Raw genomic sequence first — 24,931 nt, forward strand, 5'->3', positions numbered from 1 at the left:
TTGTATGCAGATATCGGCACGGCGGTTTAGTTGATCTCTATCAAGTTCGTGCGGTTTCCAAACACTGTATTTGTAGTTTTTTCCCAACTCGTGTAAATGTGTTTCTATGGTGACATGAGAGCAGCCTAACTCGGTAGCAAGAGTACGACTCGTTAGCCTCGGATCTCCTTCAATTAAGGTTTTTAATTTGGCTACATCAATCTTCACCGGTCGACCAGACTTAGGTTGATCTGATAATGAAAAGTCGCCACTACGAAACCGCTGGAACCATCGTTTCGCCGTGGCCTCAGACACAACTTCAGGAGCAACACGCTGACATATATTACGCACTGCTTCGGCGGCTGAATGGCCAGACTGAAATTCATATAGTAAGCAATGCCTTACATGCACTTTTAATTCGTCCATTTTCTTCCTTATATTAGCTCGGCGACAGCTAGTGAATGACTGACGAGAAACCGCAGTGTGTCATCTTACACTCCTCTCCTTTCTGGAGGGGTGTGAGGAGGCCATTTCAGGGCGAGGCCCTTTTTGGCTGCATCTATCGCGTGCCGTAACGACGGCACGGTCTGTCGTTACCCCGTTTTTCGGGGTATTTGTGCGCGGCGTGTGCCCGGGGGGGCTGCGCTGCGCGGGGCGGGGGGGACGAATGCTCCTGCTCCATCTCCTCCCTGGTGTCCAGTGGCTTGCTGGGGTTGTCGGGGGACGACGGGACTCCGTGTCCGTCGTCCGGGGTTGCCTGCGCCATTAGGGGCAGGCTGGGGCTGCTTCGGTTGTCCGTTAGGGGCTGCGTATTTCGTTGGTCGGTGGCGGGTTTCCGTTCTCGCCTCCTTCCCTACGTGTCGGCTCCGATGGGGCCGACGTGATTGAGTCCGTGGGTCCGGCGGGCGCGCGTGGAGCGGCGCAAAGCTCGGCCGGTGGTGAGTCGGGCGCGATGACGTCTCGCGTGCGGGGGCGGGGGTGGGTAGTTGAGAAAATAGTTTTCTCCTCTACCCTCCCGCCCGCTGGGGCGGTGCTGACGCTGCTGTATTGCGGCGACAGGTGCGGCTGGGGTTGTTGACCCCAGGCTGGGCGCTCTTGGGTTGGCTGCTGCGTTGCGGGGGCCCTTTTTGGGGCCTGCGGTCGGCTGCGGCTGCATGTCCGGGGTTATTCCTGGCTCTGTCGCGGGGAGGGCGCGACCGGGGCCGGGTGCATCTGCGGCCGGTGGCCCCTGGGTGGGGGCCACTGGCGGCGCCGGAGTGACGACGGGGTCCCCGGGAGGGCACGGGGTCTCCAGGGTCTGCTGCGGCGCGGGTTGGTGAATGTCCAGTGTTGCGGTTCCCGGGTGAGGGGGCCGCGGAAGGCTTCTTGATGTCCGGGGGCGTGCGTGCGCGGGGGCGGGCGCCCTCGGAGGCTGGGGCTTCTTCTTGTGTGTGTCAGAGAACTGCAGGACCTTTTCTAGGTCCTGCCGCGGCTGGTAGTTGATCGTCGTCGGGTCATAGCTGAGGAGTAGTCGGCGTAACTCCTCGTGCATTGGCCGATATTCGCCCCTCCGATAAACACCTATAAGCCATGTTCTGGCTTTCATCCATGCCGCGAAACCTGGCGGCAAGGACCTGACTTTACGCGCGCGCTCAGCAGTGAAACAGTCAGTTTCATGCTTTGCCCGCGCGGGCGGTCGGGATGGAGTTTCCTGCGAGGAGCGAAGGCTGGTATGCCGCGGCTCGGGGGGGCCGGCGGCTGTTTCTTCTTCTTGGGTGGGTAGATGCCCGTACTCGTTTTCCAAAGTACCCACCCTACCCGCGGGGGCGGGGGGGCTCCTCGGAGCACTTCGGGACATCTCGGCTATCTTCGTGCGACGCTCGTCGACGTCGGTTTACACCAGTCCCCGCATTCCCTATCCCGGGGCGTCCGTTTGATGGGACCGGGACTAGGAACACGGCGAGGGCGGGCACCGACGCCGATGCTTCTGGTGTTGGCGTAGTCTACGCCGGCTGACGCCGGGCCGCTTTGTTGGCCAATTTATTTACTATAAATAAATGACTAACGCGCGAGGGAGATAAATGCGTCCGAACACAAGCGACGATAGCTGCGATCCCTGACGAGAAACTGTGCGACTCGCCCTTTATATACTTTCGACCATAGAAGATTCTAGAACTCTCTCAAAAATTTTATGTGGAATTCAATCGATCGCTCATTACTTTCTTACCAACCCAATAGTTGTAGTTATGTTAAGTTTCTTATGCGTTAAACGAAGTACCTACGTTGCGTTTGTGCAACATTTCAATAAATAATACAAAACATGTTGAATAAACATACAAAGCAGCGAATTTTGGATTGCTTGAACGAGTATCAGAAGCTTTAGAGAAAAAAAAATTACGATTCCCGAAAGTCGTTCATAGTATAGAATAAAAGAGATAATAAATGACATAACTTTGCAATTATAGCACAGGATAGATAATGACCTCGACAGTGTCAAGAGTGTTTTATTGCGGGCTCGAAACCGTAAGGTTATCGGCGCTCTGACACCGGTAAATAATCTGGATGCCGACTTTTACACTTTTTTTATTTTTTATTTAATAGTTCGCAAATTCTTCTTTGATTTGATTTGGTTCCCTAAATGAATTACGCTTAATTTTTCCGTTCCGTTCTTCTACAGTTCTAGAAAGTTATATAGGACTTCATGAATTATTCTCTTTGCAATGCTAGAATGTTTTATATAGGACGAATCCCAAAGTTAATTTTGTTAATGAATCCCGGTTTCCGTCCAAAAAATATATCTATGTATAGAAGCTCAGGCTCTGAATGGTGTTCTTAAAGGGTTTAAGAATTGATTCGACGATTTGTATTGTGCTTCAAAGAGGGAAAGGTGTTAACCCGCAATTGGTATGCATTTAGTAAGGATCCGGATTATCCGGAAGCTTTAGAATGAAGAGGAGAAGCGATAATCACAGCTTGAATTATGATGACTTGGTGTTTACTAACATGTTTTACAACTTTTGCATTGGCAAGATTTCGTTTCACTCAGCTTAGACCTTAACTTTGTCGATGAGCATTTCAGTAGCAGCTGATCCTTTTTCAAAAGGAGTTGTAAGTAATTGTATATCTTTTTTGAAACATGTCACACCTATTGAGGCGTCACCACATTCAAAAAGATTTACGGTTTTGCAAAATGTAGGTAGCATATTATCAAAGAAGTTGCCAAACAAACCTCAAGGGCCTCGACGACGGATATGAATATGTCTCAAGGAATAACTAATTGGCAGCCCATAGCACCTAAGAATAGCAGAAACCATCACAAATCTCTCGTCCGCCAGCTAGTTCGCCAGTCGTCGCAAACAAACTTTAACGAAGTGGCAATCAAGATGCTACCGGCAAATAAAATCAAACAAAAAGCTCTGCATTCGCTCCGATTGCGTAAGGTTTGTTTATTGGCCGACCGATCCACTAACCGATATAGCACAAGGCCGCACAAGGAGCACCCTGACTCACGGCTCCAGCTTCTGGATGCACTTACCAAGATAAGCGCTGAAGTCGGTAAAGTATTTCCTCCAATCCTGGCTCTTCAGCTCGGGCGGACTCGACGGCGCTCGGTCGATGCTGTACTTCCGCTCGAGCACGGGGGAGAACGAGACAGACTTAGGGGATGCGGAACGCGTGCGCACGGACGCCATCCCTGTAGCGGGTATAAAAGGCGGGGCGAGACGAAGGCGCGGGCAGTCGTGGCTGGACCACGGCTAGGGGAAGACTGGGTTATTTTCGCGCGTGATAGACAGGGTTATCGGCGCGCGCGCACGATGATAGCGGCCGCACTGGGAGCTGGCGGCGTTACGCGACGCGCTATTCCCGTCAGGTGGTCACTTCCGTTTCTATTTCGCAATAGGTTTCGGACCAACTTCATTAACCTGTTGACTTACTTTACGTCTTCGAAAACAGTTGAGAATAACGTCTATTAATGTTGGCGCGCGAAGGGCCGGTTACGTAAGGCGCGTGGGCGGGCGGCGCCCTCCGCTTGTTGACAAGAAAACATCTGTACGGACTAACAACTAATCGCTCCTAACATCTATTATAGGTACAGATCGTGGTGTCACGCCGTTATCACTGTTCGTACAAGATATTAATGAACATTATAAAAATACGCGCCGTGTTACCGAAATAAATGGGTTCGTAAATATTCGCATCGGTGATGTCAAGCGCGTTAACAATATTAATTATGTAAACAACACGGTTTCATTGAACATAATTATTATAACCAACAGATACCACAAAATTAAGAACAATCATTAAGTTTAGTCCGATTTTTGTCAAGTCGCAACAGTAAAAACGACTCACTTGAACTTGTTTCAGTCTTGACAACCCTCTTTTTTCTGATTTATGAAGATATGCCAGCCTACCAGGTGGTGAGCAACATTTTCGTTGGCCCAGTACAGTTCATATTCCTGTTACTGTATGTTTGAAATCTGTTTCATATTGATAAACGTTTTGTAATAATCGAATATATTAGTTACAAATGAACATTTAAGGACCGTTTATTACGAGACTAGGTACTTAAGTTCCTCTAAAAGGGTCAAGATTGTCCGTTTGCTCTACAATACCGTTTTAGGAACAGAACTAGATTGTAATCGTAATTATTGTCTATTTTGTTAAAACAATCGTTCAATTCCTCATTTATCGTCTTTGCGCGGCTGTGGGCGTGGTGTGGGCGACGTATGCCGAAGGTCTGGTACGCGAATAGGCAAAAACGCGCGTAAACATATCGTTATTTATGTACCGGTAAATGGTCCATGAAAACGGAGCCGGTGTGCTGGCCAAACCACAGGTGTAATGTTACAGGGTTGACCAATTCTGACTGCGGTGGCTATTGCATAGTCTGAAAGCATTTGCTGCCATGCTGCCAAGCAAGTGTATGATCGAGGTTGTCTACGCGATGATAACTGGCAATTTCTGTTCGGTACCTAAATATTCTAGGGAAATTCTTGGACATCTTGGCCTTTTCAGCACGGAATTGTGTTCCTTTTGATTCCTAAGTTTTTGATATCATTTGGATAATGGTTAACGCAAATTGTTGCCTCTAGTTCAATCTAGGCCAGTTTTTGCCAGGATCCAAGCTAAAAATAGTTTAAGGGACAGATCAACAGATGGTCATTTTTTCCGACTCGCAAGAGACACCCACCTAGTCCGTGTATTTTTTCACATTTGATTGATTAACTCGTATTGTGTTTTTGTTTTTTTTTTCAAACTCGAGGACCAAGGCCTGCAATACCTGCATAAATAGGTAATTAAAGTCTGTGCAAGACTCTTTGTTCTATCTCTATAGTTCTTCCGAGTATACGTATAATATAAGCCAAAACGAATGTATGTTATTGTAAATAATAATTACATATAAAACTCGTCTGCAAAGTTTCCATTACATTAGTGTACGTGTACGTAGGATGGCTAATGCTAGCGTTCATAATCAATTTTAAGGCACTAACCAACTTGAGGCCGGGCGAGTTCAAGGCTCCCTACAGTCAAGGTTTCACCTCATTAGTTACGATACAGAACAACGAAATCCAGGAAATTTATCTTTCTAGGGAAAATAAAATCAGAAACTTACGCTTGTATGATAAAAAATGAAAATTCTTTCATTTAGGGAAATTACAAAGACGGTATGAATGTCATAAACTGAACAAAAAAAATTGCTGTTAGCCAACCACGTCAAATTTAAGAAAATATTGATGTCATAACTTGCAAACAGCGTGGCAGTTTCTCAAATTATTGATGTTATTACAGTAGAACCTATAAAAATAGATGCATCTGTTGATTATAGATTGAGACATTGACATCACTTTACTAGATACATATCGTATATCGTATCTAACGTTCTAAAATACTCGAGTGGCTATCGATTTAGAAAAAGAAAAATACTAACGCGGCGAGACTGCGACATACCTATTCAGGTAAGCTCATTCAGACAGAAGCTACACTGGACTCTCACGATACCTATTTAGTACAGTAGTCAGAAAAGGGCGCGTCAAGAACTCAAGACAGTTTCTAATGTTATTGCTCGAAACTAAAAGGGATTAACTGAAAAGATATACTATATCATGATTGTCTTTTTGTTTCGAGAAGTGGTATAATTATTTTATCCGATTCGATTAGTTTAATCGCCGGAAGAGGAGACGACAAGGCAACGCGTGTCGCGCGGTTCACTGGACCGCGAAAAATTGCAATTGGAAACCAAAAGATAAAACTACACAACATGCTCAGTAATAAGCAATGTATTCTGTACTCTAAGCTAAGGTATAACAATCAAATTATCAGCTCATTCATCACTCTAAAAACAAGTCAATGTTCGCGGAAAACAATAATTTGTTTGTTGGTGGATTCAAAAGCAATGGAATGATAGGGATCATAGAAAACTGTCATAATTAAGATAGCTTTTAGGACGGGTCAAGACCGAAACCCTATTAGACAACTAGGTACTGCCCTAAGCTGTATCTGATATATAAATAACTATGCAGCGCATGCAATTTCATAGCTATGTTGCAATTTAAAATATTTAAGTAGAAAAGAATGTAAAGTGTGATGGATAGCAAAATTCATGCCAACTATTTCAGTAAATCATATTTCGTTTCGCTGGCCTGCTTTTTTCGTTAAACTATTTTCCGTCTGGACAATAAACAAATGTTGCTTCAGAACACTCCGATTTACGACATAATAATAGTTTTAGAAGCAGTTTTATGTTTGGTGCGAAACGTAAATAAAAATGTCGCGCTTTTACACAATCCTATAATGAAAACAGAAGCCCGCGATTTTACTGTCGTCACAGGCCTTCAAAATCATCGTAATCTGTCAGAGCAGGAATCTGACAGGAGTCTGCACAAAGTAATGTGAATCCGGAAAAACTAGCTCTTCATCGACTTGACAGAAAAAATGTAGAAGTGTTTTTATTGAACGTCATGTTTTCATAAAATAGTGACGTTTATGGTGATATGACTTCGCTTTGCCGCATCGCAAAGTATGTACAGGGTTGATGCACTCTATATGTATGTTGCTTAGTTGTGTTAGGTATAGCAAGTGTTACGATGACTTGCTCTTTTTATAAACTAACATAAAAGCATCCGTCTATTTCTAACAAAAACAATGGAGAACGAGTCGAGCTATTAGCAAACCAAACTGCAGGACTGTCTGGGTAGGGTAGTAAAAAGTTTAGGTACTACAAGAAAGCGAGTTGGTCGGAGAACACTGCATAGCCAAAAACAAAGAAAGTGTCTGCATTTGCAATGATTATTCTCACATGCATTATTTTATTATTTTTATTACTCGTTAAATGTCCACTTGAGTTTAAAATTTACGCGCGACTTATGTTCCTTAAATAGTAAACTCGAAAGACGTAGTGGTGTTGTACTTTACAAGGTTTTGTTAGTTGATGACAAAATTCAACACATTTGTCACACTCACAGTACTCGCAAAGTGTTATGTTATTACGATTTAAATAATATAAAAGAGATGTTACTGCGCTAGTAGTCTTGTTTATTTCTGTATTCATGAACACTTTCAGAAAAAACCATTCTTTACTTATTACAATTTGAATCACTCAAGTAATGAACGGAATAAATCCGGATACGTTACGAACTTAGGGAGAGTTTTAAGTAAAACTATTTTTGACACGAATATCTGACGAAATGAATTGTATCAAAGCTGCCATAAATAATGAAGAGGGTCTAATAATGACCTGCTCTAGAATTCTGCTTATCTAATATCTACTAACAAAGACGAAGTAAACAAATAAACAAACAGGTTAATTTTAAAAGGAAATCTCTAAGGTTTATCAATAATAGTCGTTACCTTCGCTGTTATCAGGAAACTGACAAGCAGAGAATGCCTGCCAATCAATAGCAACGTAAATATATTGTAATCATTCACTGGTATGACATGCGTCAGTTCCATAGGCTTTTAATAAAACCATCGCTAGTAGCAATCTTTTGACAGACCGTAATTAATTTAAAGCACTTTATACAGCTATATGTGGTGTCAACGGCAACGATGTGAGGGTAAATCTATTTGAACTGTGTTATGCAAACATTTAATTTAGATGGCGGACAATTTAGTTGACACAATCAAAGGATCAGAGCAATCAGAAACCAAGCAACTAAACAATTAGAAGTACTTATGATGATGATCATGAATGGGTCAAGGAACACAATATATGTAATTAGCAAAAAAGCAATTAGGCAATAGGTAAAACAAACTAGTAACGGAGTTATATGACAAATTTTCGATCCCTAGACCACAGTATAATAAAGAGTACTATCGTACAGTATGGCCACTCCCGCTCCCCGCTGAAAGTGCCGCCCACCTAGGGTTTGAGATCCGGATATCCGGATATCCGAATTATCCGGATATCCGTTAAATTTGAGATCCGGATCCGAGGTCTCATAGGATCCGGATAAAACGGATAATACGGATCCGTTAAATATGGGTATCTATCCACGCCAGAAAGAATTTTCGAATGAAATTGATGAATTATTTCCTGTATTTTGTCACCTAAAATGTTTATTCACATTTATTTAATTCAAATACTCCAGAATATCAAGATAGGTTAGGTTTGGTACATTACGCCATGCGATGAATCCATAAAACTATATGTTAACAAACTAAATAAACATACATACATACAATCACGCCTGTATCCCATAAAGGGGTAGGCAGAGCACATGAAACTACTAAAGCTTCAGTACCACTCTTGGCAAATAATAATTAACAAACTAAATAAAATGAAAAGTAAATCATTGTTTTTAAAACTGTGTTCGTTTCTAACTGGATGCATCCCACAGGAATAACGATAAATTATTAATTTTCTATAAAACAGAAATGATTGCTTTTAAGCTTAATGATGAATTAGAGATCATGGAAGTAATTAATATAATTATATACGTAATTATTATATAAGCTGAATCCAGATCTATTTTTTTTGTATTTAATAAGATGGGAGGCAAACTAGCAGACTGGTCGCCTGATGGTAAGCGATCACTCCCGCCTATGGACACCCAAAACACCAGAAGGATTGGAGGTGCGCTGCCAGCCTTAGAGCTTCACTGAAAAGCGACTGGCAAATATCAAAACACACATTGACTGACATTTTGCACATAAGTTCAGAAAAACAATTGAAAATGGTACATGATAACTAAATATGTGTAACATATTTTACACGTCTAATACGCAATAAAATTATATTATTTTATCTTTTTTTCTACATCTGCAATTTCGCATGGATGTATTTATTGGCTGTGGTTACGGATAGACGCCCCAGTAAAACGGAGGTAAATTACCCTGCATTAGCTTAAATATGTATGTTAAACAAAAATATTGGCCTACTGTTTAATGTTATATGCTGTACTGTACAATGGGAGTGACATTAATTGTGCCGCTTAACTTCAAACTCGGGTAAATCCGTTCTGCTTTTTTTGTATAATCATCCTTAAAACCGAATCGATTTACACGAGTTTGAAGTTAAACGACACAATTGTATGTTAAAAGTTCGTCTAAAAAGTTAATGGAGCAATAATAGACTATATTTATGTCGTTTTGTGAGTTTAAATTATTTTATTTCGGTAACATCAGCTTTGATTTGACGAAACCCCTATAAAAAGTGACCTTTTCAACACGGATCCGTTTTATCCGAAATATCCGGATATCCGGATCCGGCAAATTTTAAGATCCGAAATATCCGGATCCGAAAAATCGGCGGATCTTGCAAACCCTACGCCCACCCCCTCTCGGTTACCTCACAGTTACCGCCTGTCAAAAACGCGAACAGACGTCCTGTCATATTTCACTCATACAAGCATAGTACGCGTTCGCCTACACGAGGTTAGACTGTGTGCTTTAGGAACGTGCCTCTTTCATATGTTTGATCGCCAGTGTCCGAGGTATGCCCTAGACTATGGGTATTATGATTCAAGAAAATGAATAATCTAAATACCAATAACTAACTGCCAATCAGGGCTCAAGAAAATACAGAAGACCCGGATTCGCCTGGATCAATAGAATACATAAATGTCTTCATTAATAATAATAAATAAGAGACCGGATTGAATCCAACATGAAAAGAGATTCTGATGCATCTGATGTCTCTTTGTAGATATATTCTACAGGAAACCTAGTATGGAGAAAACAACAAGAAATACAAATAAATTCGTGATGAGATCAAGATAAATAAACTGGTCTACAGAAGGCTTTGATGAGACCGTAGCAACTTACTGTCGGAACATCGGCTTTGTTTATGTGATTATTTTGTAGGCTTTAATCGGATTACCTCCCACACCTCCGTACAAGAAAATTGTATCGCACGTATGTCTTTACTTGAGCCTGTTAGTATGTATGTTACTTTAGTTTGAACCTTAATATTGTTATAGTTTTTTTGTGATTTGAATATCTACAAGATAAACTAGACGAAGAGACGTACAATAGTGCTAAAATAAAATAAATAAATAAAAATAAAAAACATTTATTGCAGACCACTGATCCATGCCATGCTAAAAGTCATGACTAGATCGCCGAAATCTGAAAACAAAGACAAAGGTACAGCTGGGAAGAGACAGATTATTTGAAATTCCACCAACAAATAATTATTTTACTCTTAGTTGAAAACTCAAGCATTGAAATCAACCACTTAGTTTAGACATCTTTTCTGAATTCACTGTGACCTAACCCTTTCCACATACAAAAATACAAAGACTGTTACCTTGGCCAGTTTCATCAGCATAACGGTCAAACAAAAAACAATGTCCATCTTCGCTTAAAACTTTTCCCTCTTAGATAACCATGTCCCCACCGTAACCATCATTGCATTAATGGTTGCAAGTTTTTTTACCGTGATATGCATTGTGTGAGCTTTTGGTATTGACTTTGATTGATGGTGTAGAGACAAAAGTGACACCCTTCATTCAGAGCCAGGTTTGACTTCCGGTGCAGTTTTTTAGTTGAGTTTTTATTCTGTAGCAGGTGGGTGGAATTGCGGTTCTTCGCGCCAAAGTATTGGATACTTCGCAGTACTTTTAATTTAATTCTTAAAAATATTTAATACATACTTGGATTACATAACTGGATTTTTTTTGTAGCTTTGTAATGTCGTATGCAAAAATTGCCTGATACTAGTATACTAGTAATTTAAAAATCTACTTCTTGACTTGACATAAAAATACAATTTTCCAAACATCAATAATACTGGCTTCAATCCTTCGTTCGCTTCAATCAAAGATTAAAGATTAGTTGCACAAAATTGTTCATTGTTTAAATTGCACGAATTTTAGTTAATTCAATTTCAAAACGTATGCACGGAATGTTATGTACCTAATATTTATACCGAAATTTAAATCTTTTATTATTGCAATGATTACATCTTATTTTTATTTTTAATATTCATGAATTCTGTTAGATATTAAGTTAGATATAATAAGTATTGTGTGCCCTAACAGGGTGTCATGAATTGCCGACTTATACCTGTAACACCTTATTATGTAAATATGTTCATGGCTATGCAATAAATGAAATATGAAATAAACAAGTATTCCGAATCGGAATAGGTAATTTAGTATCTTGAATCGAGTCAAATGAAATTCATTCAGATTAAGATTATATTTTCGATCTGACCAATTACCAAGTACGAAATATTGTATCAACAAAGAATCTAATCTACACTGTTGAATAATGCAAAAGCGGGTGTCATGTAGATTGACAAGTTGCGTCAAATTTTCACACCATGCGGAGAAGGTCAGGGTTCGATATGGTGTCGGAGATGCAGCCTGCATAAATGCATAGCTATGAGATCTAAGTATCTAATCTACCTCTATGTCGATAGATGGAGGTAGGAGGTGAGGAAACCTATTCAAGAAGATCACCTCTTCATCGTCTCATCTTATCGGAATGACTTACGTTGCGAAACTTCATGTGACTATTTTCATACCTATTAAATATTCGTTTCTATCAACGATTTCGACGATTATCGTATTGACTACAATAACTGCAACCAAGTCATCGAATGGAGAAACTAATATTAATTTTTAAAGTAGGCCAACCATTTAAATTAAATTCATTTGTTGTTTTAAGGCCTAGAAAACCAGTGTTCAAAAAATATAACAGTTTAATATGTTATAACTCATCGGCAAGGCGTGTTTATTGCGGATTTGACGCTGTACCCTTCGTGCCGTCCAAACTGTGTAAACATTGTCCATAATTTCGATTTACAAGTCCACACCACACGGGCCTTTGTTGCCTAATTATCTTCGTAAAGACATCATGTCTTCCTGTGCCATCACTGACTCTCACCAATAAGAAATAAACCTTATTAGAACGAGTATAAGTCCAGCTTTAGTCAGTTTATCCTAGTTTGTATCTAAAACAATCGCGGATCTAGGGAAGCTGGTCAGTGTGAGCCCTGCTTTATTTATAGGCAATTAACATGGACGCCCGCGGCTTCGCGCTTCACGTGGCTTTGATTGACTGTTGACATTTTGTGATGCCAACAAACACAAAGAACAAGATCGAAATGTCAACTTCGACATGGGTGTCCGGGGTGCCTGTGACCTTCGGGTTTTATACACAATGGTTTTATTTCTCAAATTTAACAACTTTAATTTGAAGTATTATTGAAAAGTTAAGTTTTCCTTTTCCTATTTGTCAAAATCTTGCTTAAGTAGGTAACAAACCTTTTGTGCAAAATTCGGGTAGTAATGTTTACATTGGCCTAAAAACTAATGTTCAGTCTAGTTTTGGAGGCTTCAGCGCTGTCAATCCACCACCGACGTTACCACCGGTTACCATTATCAACGTCGTTCATTTTTACTACACAATGGAAAAAGTTTGTTTTTGAAGAGCACAAAACCTAAACAAGATATTTAGAAAATTATCAGTCGGTAAATTTGAATAATTGGCACCAATTCCTGGATTTAATGCCCTATGGTCAGTGGTACCCGGTATTACGCAATGTTTTCAAACACGTTAAACTCAACAATAACATTGTTTTCGATTTTCGCCGCGCGCGCATCCACGTGTGGGTGCAGTTATTTTTACGTCCACGCTCTAATTACTATATCGTTGACGTTTCGGACGTCGCCAGCTCCCAGCACTATCACTAATCCTCACTTGTTCACAACCGTCGCGAATCCGGACTCGAATTTATCGGTGCGTTTTTTCTAAACGCGTCGTAGTCGGACGGATGTCGTCGCTGCGACTGGCGAGTCGCCGGCGCGCGGACGCAGCCTGTAGGCCGGCTTCTAATGATCTTCGTTTCATTGTGCGGAATCGCGTTTAATGGGGGCGTGTGGGCGATAAACGTAGCCCAGGGAAGGTCGCTTAGCGGGCCGGTGTTCTCGGAAGCAGTCGCGGATGGGAATGCAGGACGCGGCAGCTCGCCCGCGAGAGGAATGCAGCTTCACCATAGTGGTGCACGCGAAACGCACCAACGTTCAATAAACTTGGTGCGACGTAACTCCTTCCCGTCGCCGCTAGTGGAACTCAATCAATCCACTTTTGAATTTAAATGAGCCACAATATTTTTAAATGATTTAACCTCCTGAGAGTCCTGAGTCTAATGAAGCGTCAAATGAAATGTCATTTGGTACAAAATGTACAAATACATTATAGGTACTACTTGTAGGACATCGATCGTCATCAATAATTTTGGATAATCTTAGAGAAAATGGTGTATTACGCAAAAGTCTCCTCATTAGCCACTTTAACCCTTTCAAGGGCTTTCTTCCGGTTAAAAGCTCCTGATTTTCTAGTGAGGTCATTACTACACAGACACAGACTTAAAGCCTTTTAGACACGGTAGTTTCGCGGCTATTAGTAGAGCAGGATTATTCCACTCTTGAATCCCAATTAGCTACACAGAAAAAAAAAATTACTTGAAGCAAGTAATATTATTTGAGTCAAGATCTTTTGGGATTTCGATATAAGGAAAATGGAGAATTACTTAGATTGAGATATAAAATGTTTCGCATTATAGTTCTTAGACCAAGAACTACTTATTTGTATCAACATTTTAAATATCTCTTCCACTAAAAGCTAATAACTGTTGTTTCAAGAGAGAAAGCATTTTGACATAATTATTCCTTTTCTTAATTTAACATTGAAAGGCTCTTTAACGAAGATTGAATGTATTTTGTTTATAATAGTATTAAAAATTGGCTCAAAAGCGTTAGTTCTTATTGTAAAATAGCACATATTCTCTTCAAATGATGTAAGGCTCTTTTTTCAAAAGCTAAATTGTTTAACCCAAGAACGAAAATATTTAAAACAAGATATTTTCGCTCTTGGGTCAAACAATTTAGCTTTTAAAAAAAGAGCCGTACATCATTCTCTTCAAATGATGTAAAGCTCTTTTTTTAAAAGCTAAATTGTTTAACCCAAGAACGAAAATATCTTGATCTAAATAGCTGATTAATTTACTCAAGAGCGTTTTGTTCTTGTTGTCAAATGGCCCATATTCCGGTCAAATGATGTAAGGCTCTTTTTTTAAAAGCTAAATTGTTTGACCCAAGAACGAAAATATCTTGTTCTAAGTAACCGAGATAATTTACTCAAAAGCATTAATTGTTCTTGCAAAATAGTTCCTTTCTTGTTGTAAAATGGAACGTATTCGAATCAAATGAAGTAAAGCTCTTCTTTTAAGAGTGTTTAATTCTTCTTATAAAAACTGTCATTCTTGTCGTAAAATAGAAAGGTATTCCAATCAAATGAAGTAAAGCTCTTCTTTTAAGAGTGTTTATTTCTTCTTTTAAAAAAGTGTCATTCTTGTCGTAAAAAGGAACGTATTCCAATCAAATGAAGTGAAGCTCTTCTTTTAAGAGTGTTTAATTCTTCTTATAAAAAGTGTCATTCTTGTCGTAAAATGGAACGTATTCCAATCAAATGAAGTAAAGCTCTTCTTTTAAGAGTGTTTAATTCTTTTTATAAAAAGTGCCATTCTTGTCGTAAAATGGAACGTATTCCATTCAAATAAGGTAAATCTCTTCTTAATCACGACTATAAGGTGTGCCGTTCTCGAGAATGTTCTCCGTTTACTATGGGCTTTGAGCGAGAACGTTTCCTATACAAAACGGAGAACATTCTCGAGAACGGCACAACATGAGCTACAACACTTTTCATACCGACGTTTGTGTATTTGGCGCGTTTACAAAATTTACCATTTTATTTTTGTTTTATTCTTATCATTTTAATGTCTCAAATGAAATACTTATGATGTATTTTTTTACCTATTTAACATCTTTAGTTTTGTTTGCCTACCTTTATAATATGGTCATTTCATCACTATAGACTTTGCGACAATTATGACTTGATTAAATTACCTACCTTAATAAAACAATAATAAAATGGTATATTTTGTAACTAGGATAAATACATAAATTTCCACTTTTAAAGGAGAGCTTTAAATTTTGATGGAGTGCGTGTCCCTTTACAACAAGAACCAGAAATACAAACTTAAAAGAAAAGCTTAATGTAAGTATGTAATTAGAATACGTTCTATTTTACAACTAGAATTAACATGTTACAAGAAGAATTATCTTAACCCACAGAAGTGCTAATCAACTCAAGCTTTAACTTTTTACAAAAAGACTTGTGCCGTTTTAAGTATGAATGTGTTTTGACAGTATTCCAGTCTAATTTATACAAGCCAAATTAGTTTTGAAACACATTTATACCTATTCAGAAATAATGGAATGAAAGTGAAATGTAAGTTTCTCATTTATTTTATGCACCAGTTAAAGAAAATAATTACAAATTCAGAACCTATCAGTATCACTATACAGTATTAAAATTGAATTTAGAACGGAAAACATTTTGACTTATAAGCATATAGGTACATAAATGTATGAGCTACATGTCATGGTTCATTATTTTATTTTAAACGTTTACAATCTTGAATTATTTTTATTTTATTTTCACTAATTGCAATATTTTGAACACCAATTGATATATAGATCAAAATAATAATGATATTATTAAATATGTTTTTAATAAAATCAATTATACAACCCGTCACTAAGAAAGGACGCTGCAAAAGAATTGAATCACCTAGTAGATAAAAAGGAATATTCTGACTTGGAATTACGTAATTGTTGGAGTACGTCTACAATAGGGTGTTTCATTTTTCCAAAATTTTGATTTATCTTTGACTTCGCTTTTCTTCTTGTTTCTACACCTATACAGAGCCCATATACCAAAAATCAGGGAAATCGGACAATATTTAGAGGTCGCACACTGTGGCAACTTTTGTCTGAAGAAGTTAGTATGGGCGCAGGAAAGGCTAGAAACAAAATTTATGTCACTTTTAGTAGTAGGTGGTTTAAAAGTGATTTTAATGAAAAGTTTTTATATTGAAGCAAGTTCTTTTAAAAAAAATACTAGTTGACGTGGCATTTAGTTTCTAGGGAAGGTTTCTTATGGTATTTTTTTGGACGCTCGACTTCCTTCTAAGGAACAAGTTTTTTTTAGTTTTTTGTCCTGTTTTTGGCATGAAGCAGTGGTCTCTCGGCCCTCTCGGGGCACTGATAACAGGATAGGTGGATGATATCAAGCGGTACATTGGCTATCACCAGGTCCGCCATGGACCGGCTCGGCAAAATATGGAGAATCTTCATCACAAATGCCACTAAACTGCGACTTGTCAGGGCATTAGTATCTCCCAACTTTCCCATATTTCTTTACGGTGCTGAGACGTGGACTTCAAGGGAAAAGAAGATAGATTTCCTAGAAATGTGGTGCTGCAGAAGAAAGCTAAGAGTATCCTGCAGAAGGTTCAGATGCGATGGACCAGCCAAGTCAAGGCTGCACTTAGTGGCCCACTCTACGAATGCGTAAGGAATGTCGATGCATTGTTAAGCTTGCTACCACCCCTGATGTGACGGCCACGACCACTCTGTCAAGAGTGTGACGACAAAGAAGAAAACAAGATCGTTCTTTGACTTAAGTATATTGACCGGGATATAGACCCTACTTACATTTTTGATTTTTGTCTTAGAACTATTTAATGTTCAGGATGTTAGCGATTATTGTAGCCCTAACACCAGACTTGGTCGATAGTCTAACAATAGTCTATCATACCGCAAAGAAGAGTAAGTATACCTATATATTTAATAAAAAAAATTAACGCTCCAGTCAAAGATGAAGAGCAAAACGGTTCTCGCTGAAAGTCGTCGAACATCACAGAAAATGCGTTACTACTTGCGAACAAAAGATAAGGTTGCGGCTTACACATGTAAGCTAAATGATGATGATGACTTATTTTATGAAGAATGGATGTTACAACTGTTGTATTTTAAGTTTAGTTTTACTTTCAAATAAGTTACAACTACTCTATTGTTTTATTTGAAAATAAAATTGAGTAACATTACTTTTTAGCGACATTTTTTCAAACTGTTCATGTGTGCGACCTCTAAACAACGTCCAAATCACTTGAAAATTGGTATATAGGCGTTTAAGATAAGCTAGAACCGAAAGCCGAGCGAAATCAGAAAAAATATCACAATTTTTTTTTTCCCATACAAATATGAAACACCCTAGTCTACAATGTTTGCTAATAGTAAATGATTTAAAGAAAACATAATCTCTTACTCTATTTGTAATTGAAGATACTCACTTTCACATAAAAATAATGGTAGTTTTTATTTTATGAATAAGTTCCAAATGTAAAATGTACTTTTTAAAAGTACCAAGATTCTCTACAAGTCAAACTTAGAACAAATCACGTCAATTGTAAATAGATGGTGCAAATACTTAGGTAGGTACATAAGACCAAATGTCATAGATAAAATTTCTGTAGCTTAGTATATTTTTACATTTCAAGAACTTTATAGTCTAAGATCCGTACTAAGCTCGATCTTCACCGACGTGTTAACCAGGTGAAAATAATATTTTATTAAGTAAAATAAGTTTCTGAACATGTCTTACTATGGTAACCTCAATAAAAATGGTCAAGATTATTTAAAAAAAATTCAAAGATTTTAAAAAAATAATCTTGACCATTCATTTTTATTGAGGAGACATGTTCAGAAACTTATTTTCATCTGGTTAACACGTTGGTAAAGATCGAGCTTAGTACGGATCCTATACTATTAATAAAAATACAAAGACCAAATTTTACACATCTAAGTTTAAAGCGTCAACTATATACGGTGGTACCTACTGTATCATACGCCGTATGGATTTGATACACTTTTTTTGAATAATTACGTGGAGGTGCTCACACACTTGGGGATACTTGGCGTGGAAAACGTGGTAAATCTTAAACAATAAGTCGAACGCCTTTGCTGCTGAATGCACGTGGTATTTGATATCATGAATAACGATGTATATCTGGGCGAAGTTTTGTAGCGGTCTTTGTATGATCACGAAGGGTTGCACGGTATCCTTCCGGGCTGCAGCCTTAGCTTTCTGGGCTGCGATTACGCTGTCGATATCTCCGGCGTCCTGCATTAAAAACATAATTTAAATGCCATAGTTCCCAGGAATATCCCACTGCTCAGCAGAGGCTCCACCACAAAAATAGAAGTTCTTTTTTCTTCATTAAAATATGTACAGCAGAGACTTAGTCATATAGAAAATGGAATTTTAAGGTACACAATAGTTAGTTGTTTTACAAGGGGGCAAAGTTGTTGTTTAACCGCACGTGCCAATATTGAAACCTGAGCAACCGAAAGATTCCAATCACAGAGAACCTCCTATAGAGTGGCAGTCTTGTATATTTGGTTCGCGATACGAGTCACCACTGTTTGGGGTGCGAGGAGCGGGCGGGGAATGTGTTAAGCGCGCTGTGATTGGCCGTTTCAAGGACGGCGGGCAGTCGCGCCAGATGAAAAGGGACAGAAGTATGACTGTCCCTCTACTGACGCGTAAGTGGCCAATGTAAGTTGACCTATGCCGGCTCTGAATAAATTATAAATATGACTTATTTGTGGAATGTAATGCCGTCTGTTTTTAAATTTGAGCTTCTTGTTACCTTTCCACACCATTTCACACTACAGGTGGACATCTTTAAGGCATCAAAATACCCTTTTCCAATTTTTTTGTGCGAAAAACACGCGCTGCTTTCGGGTCTGTTACTTGGTCGATACTGATCGGGCACGGCGAGCGCCCGCGCTTATATCAGTGCAAATACTAGGAAGGCTGGCCACCGCGAGTCGTCTTGTAATAGATGTCTATAGGCACACCTCGGACTCTGGCGATCAAATATATGAAAGAGGCGCGTTCCTAGCACACAGTCTAAGCTCGTGTAGGTGAACGCGTACTATGCTTGTGTGAGTGACATATGACAGGTCGACTGTTCGCGTTTTTGACAGGCGGTAACTGTCAGGTAACCGAGAGGGGGTGGGCGGCACTTTCAGTGGGGAGCGGAAGTGGCCATACTGTATGATAATACTCTTTATTATACTGTGCTATAGGGGTTGGTCTGTGATTCCAATATTGAACCACTCGCGAGCGTAGCGAGTGGTTCGAAAAGTGGAATCTTGTGCGTTGCGAGGGTTTCAAGGGACGAAGGTTAAACAAACTTTGCCGCCGAGTGAAACACAAAAATGTTCACCACACCAACACGAAGAAAACACTGACTATAAAACATCAAACTAAATCAAAACTATCAATTTATTCAATAATTATGATTCAAAATAGTTATATATATTTAGGTAATTTCCACCAGGAAGCTAAAATTAAAGATATCAAGTTAAATTTTGTTTGAAATTATTTGGCACTCTAGTGGATAAAATGCAATTTTGCTATCTGTTTTTGAATAGCAAAGTAAGCCTTTACCAGTTGGTGTGGTGAAAAGTTTTTAATTTTTCCCTTAATTATTGTAATTAAATAAAGAAGTAACAAATACCAAAACATGGTAAGTAAAATATGACTTCATTATGGTGGCTCTATGGCAACTTTGCATGCCTTACAGTTTACATACGTAGAGTGTGTTTAGTAAAACGTCCCACTTTGTCGGTTACCATTAAGGCAAGATTTACTTGTATCCTTATATGAATAAACTGACAAAGCGGCTTTATAGCAATCGACAAAGTGGGACGTTGTCCCATGCACTCACTAGTAATGATTTTCATAAAAAATGAGTGGGAAATATTAAATGGAATACTACTTTATTATGTTCTGGGAACATATTTACCAAAATGAAATATATTGAACTCGCTTGACTCGAAGAGTAAAATAGTAAAACATTAACTGAACAGTTACACAACTTTTATAGTTAATAATATAAATGTATATTAATAATAAAATAAATAGAATAAAACCCTTAAATTTGGATTGGATGCATAGAATACTTACATCTATCTGAACTAATAAGCCCTGGATTGATTCAGTGGTTGAGAACTTGACTTTCCTAGATTTTCGGCCTTTGGGTGGTATTAAAAAATATAGCAGGTAAATCCGCACCGGAATTATTTTGTCTGAAATTAAAAAAAAATGATATGAGACATTAGACTCACACATATTTTCATAAAATGATCAATTATGAATGCATTGTAATTAATTACGTTTTAACGGCCTCTGTATCTTTCTTCGTGGGTAGTGACTCTGCCTATGAAGTACAAGGTCCTGGGTTGAACTTGAATCCCATTTGAATTTGAACATTTTCAAGTTGTCATCCAACAAACTAAATGCTAATGACTGAATGTGATCTGCTTGTGTGCTCTTTTTCTTTTCGCTCGTTTTTTGGCGTCGTTGTCATTGCTGTGAAAAATAAATTGGTGATTGCGATCGCAAGTATAGCTACTAAAATAAATACAAGACGCTTTGATTAAGAGAAGTGTTCTAAAGGAAATATGGCGTTTATTTTTAATGTATTTAGTGTAGTAACTGGCCACGTTACACCAAAATCATTTTTGGTGTAATGAATTCTGTGACCTATGAAATAAGCTTTGTTCATAGGTCACAGAATTCATTTTAGTATAACATGGCCAGTAATAAAAATCTTATGCTAAAATCAATTCTATTTATATATGTATGGAATTTATCTGTAATATAAATTGTATACATATATAAATAGAATTGAGGTAGCTAGTTATTTTGAGGAATGTCTTACCAGAGTATCTACTTTGCTGTCTTTTCAAATGGCCCAGGTTTCAAGAAAATCATGTACAGTTTCAAATTTTTGTTTGTGTCTTAATTCAAAGGTGTTATTCCACCTTTCACAAACTTGGTCCTATAGCTCATTGTTATATTTCAGCCAAATAGCGTCGTCATTTGAAGCAGTCCCTGAAATAAAACAAATAAAAAATTTATCGAAACTTCGGTATACCTACTTTGTGAAAATCAAAAGGAAAAAAGACAACAGACAGACAGAGTTACTTTTGCATTTATATTATTAGTAGGTACAAATATAAGTTATGGATTTTACCTTGATTATTTTCCACAGACTCTACATCTGTATCCGAATCCCTATTAGAGCAAGTGGGTTTAAGCCCCTGCACTTTTCTCCTGATATGTACAGGAGATTTCGAACCTTGTCCACTAATTTGCCTTTAGCGGGCACATATTTTCTTGAAGCAGATTTGCATGTTGGCACAGCTTTCATATAGTAGGTATATATACTTTCAGTTGGGAAAAGTAAAACAATTTTTGCAGCTAGCAAATTGAATTCTTCTGGTTTGATGTTGCTGAGGAAAAAAATATTTTGAATAATCTTCATTCATATTTAAGTATATTATACTAATTTTATTATAGAAACCAGACAGAAAACCATCACAACTACCCTTGACGTAAATGCATAATTTTGCTCCCTTGTGAAAGAATATCTAACTCGCACTAGTCGTCAATCCATCTGGATTGACATGCAAGTACAGTCACCTGTAACCTGTAATAATATCTTACGCAATAAAGGCTGCAAAAATATCTGCCACTAATACCTTATGAGACATTGTAAGAGTGTGTAAGATATTTTTGAGGCCTTCGTTGTGTAAGACATTATTGCAGGTGACTGTACCAAACCTGAAACTACTGCTGTCTGGTCTCCTATAATCCATTAGCTAAGTACTTACTTGTTAACAATAAATGTGTAGTGATATTTCACCAAAACATCAACAATGATGCTTCTTTTTTGCGAGTTCAATTGTTTGTATTTTTGATAATAATTTAGAACACTATTTACTTGTGGAGTACATTGGCGGATACTCTTCAATTCAAATTTTGGCAGTGAAAGCCTACTTGGTACACTTAAGTAGGAATCCAAATCCAAAGTAATGTCTGTCCGAATAACTGACTGATCTTGATCAACTTGCATCACTTCTATACAGTTTGTTTTCGCTTTAATAACCATTAAATCTTCATTGAAGAAATATGCAGTTTCAGTATCAGTAACTGAGTCTAAGTAATCTTGTAGTTTACTTTTTAGTTTAATTCGGTGCCCAATGTGTTTGCAAAGCTCTTTCAAGTATCATTAAAGGAGAATGGGCATTTTGTCCCATGAATGTATACGAATCAGACGTACCTCGTTTGAAAGGCCTTACTCATAGCATCATTTTATTGTATGACACCAACTCTGGATTTCGTGCAGGGACTGAGCTATTTAAAAAAAAATGTGGCGCATTAAAAGTAATATTTTACAAAAAACTTATTATGTAGCCAGTTTTTATGAAATGCATCGGAAAGTATATAAAAAATGCTACACTTAGGTACACAACTGTTCAATTTCAGGTGCGCACAGAGCTGGAATTAAATGATAAAAGGTTTGCATTAATAAGACAAACCCTATTAATCAGCGGAGCTTAGTTGTATACACACGTCATATATATCATTTAAAAGGCATTTTTATAAGGTATTTTTAAAAATATAAACTTGCACTCAAGTGCTTGCAGGGACCGAAATATAACTAGTTTCTTAGTTAACTACCGAAGTTAATTGATGCTTTGGTTGTTCTACCTGACAATAGATGGCGCGCTGGTAGCTTAATAGGCAATTTTTTTCACTAGTTTACATAATTGAAACATATCATATTAGGAAGGTTTTAATTTAAGCATTAATTTCATATATGACACCAAAAACGGGAAGTCTTCAGGGAAGATGGTATTAATTATTTTGATCATCCCTTGCGGCGTAAACTGGAACTAAATAGTGTCATTCTGATGGGGTGACTTTAATAGCCGTTTACATTACTTTATACGCCTGAAATAGAATAAAAAAGTAAGCTACATTTTTTGGTAATCATTCCAGCATATTTAATATAACTAAACAACTTAATTACCCTTATTTTAATTCCTCTCTAGTACCGACATCTTGCGTCCAATAGGAGAACCGAATGAGTAGCAATATGCCGGATCCATACCGCTGCTTTTAAACGCTCTAAAAAGGAAAGTGATGACAGATATCCGATTTTCAATAATTCTGAACGCAAACAAATAAAAAGAGTCCGAACATCATAAGTTTCGTTTTTATTATTTTATCTTTCTTCCTCTTACATATTGGAGTGATAAAAGAAGATATCCGAGTCATTACAGTTTAGAAGTTCGCGATTTATAGCGCTCAAAACTTAAAAGTGCCTATTTAATATGATCTCAGTTAGGTATAAATAGTTAAAATAGTACATAACGATACAAATGCGGAAAAGAGGAGTAGGAGAGTGATGATAAATTAAAACACGACCGAGGGGAGTGTTTTAAATCGACACGTGTTACGATTTTCTTTTTCGCACAGCCTGTATTATACGACGTTTTTTTAGTACAAATGTCCCTGTCCCTCAAGTTTCTGGCGAGCGACGCTATAAAAGCCGGTGCTAACTTACTGTAGTTGAAATATGATAATTACGAAATAAAAACATCATGTTATACTTTATGTTTTAAGTATGTATTTTTTACTTATGTACATTTATTTACAGTTTTAAAATGTTTACGGCATGCATTTCCTTCACACAAATATTAGCAGAACAAGTTTACAAATCAACATAAACTAAGCACAAGGAATAAGTGTAAACGTTTTGGGTATTTTGAATTTACGAATTTGAGATGCCGTAAACGTTTTGTATGAAATATTGATCGGTATCGGAGATATAAATACGTTGAGATCACGATGCCTCTTCTACCGTCTCGTCTGTATAACGGGGAATGTTTTGAAGAACTTTCTGACTTGGTGCCGCGCTTTTATCACCGCACCTGCCGCCAAAGAAACAAAGTTGATCCTCATTTTCTCGACACATGGCAAACCAAGAACAAACAACCCTCTCGCTCGAACCGCGAAAGGTAGTCTCGCTCTGTAGCGCCAATACGCAAGAGCAATAAAGATAGTTATCTACGAGCGTTTCGTTTCGTGAACATTTCATGAGCGTTTGTGAATTCGGCTACGCACGTTAGTTCGCCGTACGAGTCTTCCAGTGTCGTCGGATTCCAGTTTCGACGGGGTCTTGATTCATCGTATTACTGTTTCGTTTTTGTTATTATTTAATTATAATAGCTGAACTTCATACGTGGTAAATATGCCCGTTTCCGATTAATTATATAGTACCTACCTATGAAATGAATGACTGAAACGGGGCTAGAGACCCTCAAGGTGATGTGTGCCACACACTTTCCAGGCTCGATAATAAATCAGTGTCGCACGACCAGACGTAATTGGGACACGTCAAAAAAGGTAGTAGACCACAACAAAATACAATGGGCATTATCGACATTTCAGCCGTAAAAAGCCCCGGGGCCAGATGGAATCTACCCCATACTACTACGAGAGGGCGCTAACGTACTTATACCCCACTTGAGTAGACTGTAAAAGCGTGTATTGCCTTCGGACATGTACCGCGTGCATGGAGGTTAGTAAAGGTAACATACTTGCCCAAACCAGGCAAAGCGGATTACATAGAAGCCAAATCATATAGGCCCATAAGTCTATCATCATTTCTCCTTAAAACGCTGGAGAAACTGGTGGACAGACACATCAGGGATGGTCCGCTCAAGAGACATTCACTACACCGCTTGCAATGTGCATA

At 38.4% G+C, this 24,931-nt stretch overlaps 1 protein-coding gene and 1 long non-coding RNA gene across 5 annotated transcripts in view; both read right to left on the bottom strand.

Moving 5' to 3' along the window:
- Window positions 1-24,931, bottom strand: part of LOC125228409 (paxillin) — a 139,442-nt gene that overhangs the window by 39,514 nt on the left and 74,997 nt on the right. Inside the window, exon 1 of one of the 4 annotated variants that reach the window (XM_048132974.1) lies at window positions 3,494-3,695. The exons of the other annotated variants lie outside the window; for them this stretch is intronic. Within the exon in view, the coding sequence (XP_047988931.1) occupies window positions 3,494-3,650 (157 nt within the window). The 5' untranslated portion in view covers window positions 3,651-3,695. Of the gene's footprint in view, window positions 1-3,493; window positions 3,696-24,931 lie in introns of those variants that run through there. 4 annotated transcript variants of the gene reach the window in all.
- On the bottom strand, window positions 17,532-21,563 carry LOC125228412. The gene is made up of 5 exons (XR_007177282.1): window positions 21,359-21,563; window positions 21,044-21,216; window positions 20,496-20,691; window positions 20,287-20,408; window positions 17,532-18,432 (listed from the first exon to the last, which is right to left on the bottom strand). It is a non-coding gene; the product is annotated as an uncharacterized LOC125228412 (long non-coding RNA).

This window comes from Leguminivora glycinivorella, chromosome 7 (assembly GCF_023078275.1).
Source record: "Leguminivora glycinivorella isolate SPB_JAAS2020 chromosome 7, LegGlyc_1.1, whole genome shotgun sequence".
Taxonomy (NCBI): domain Eukaryota; kingdom Metazoa; phylum Arthropoda; class Insecta; order Lepidoptera; family Tortricidae; genus Leguminivora; species Leguminivora glycinivorella.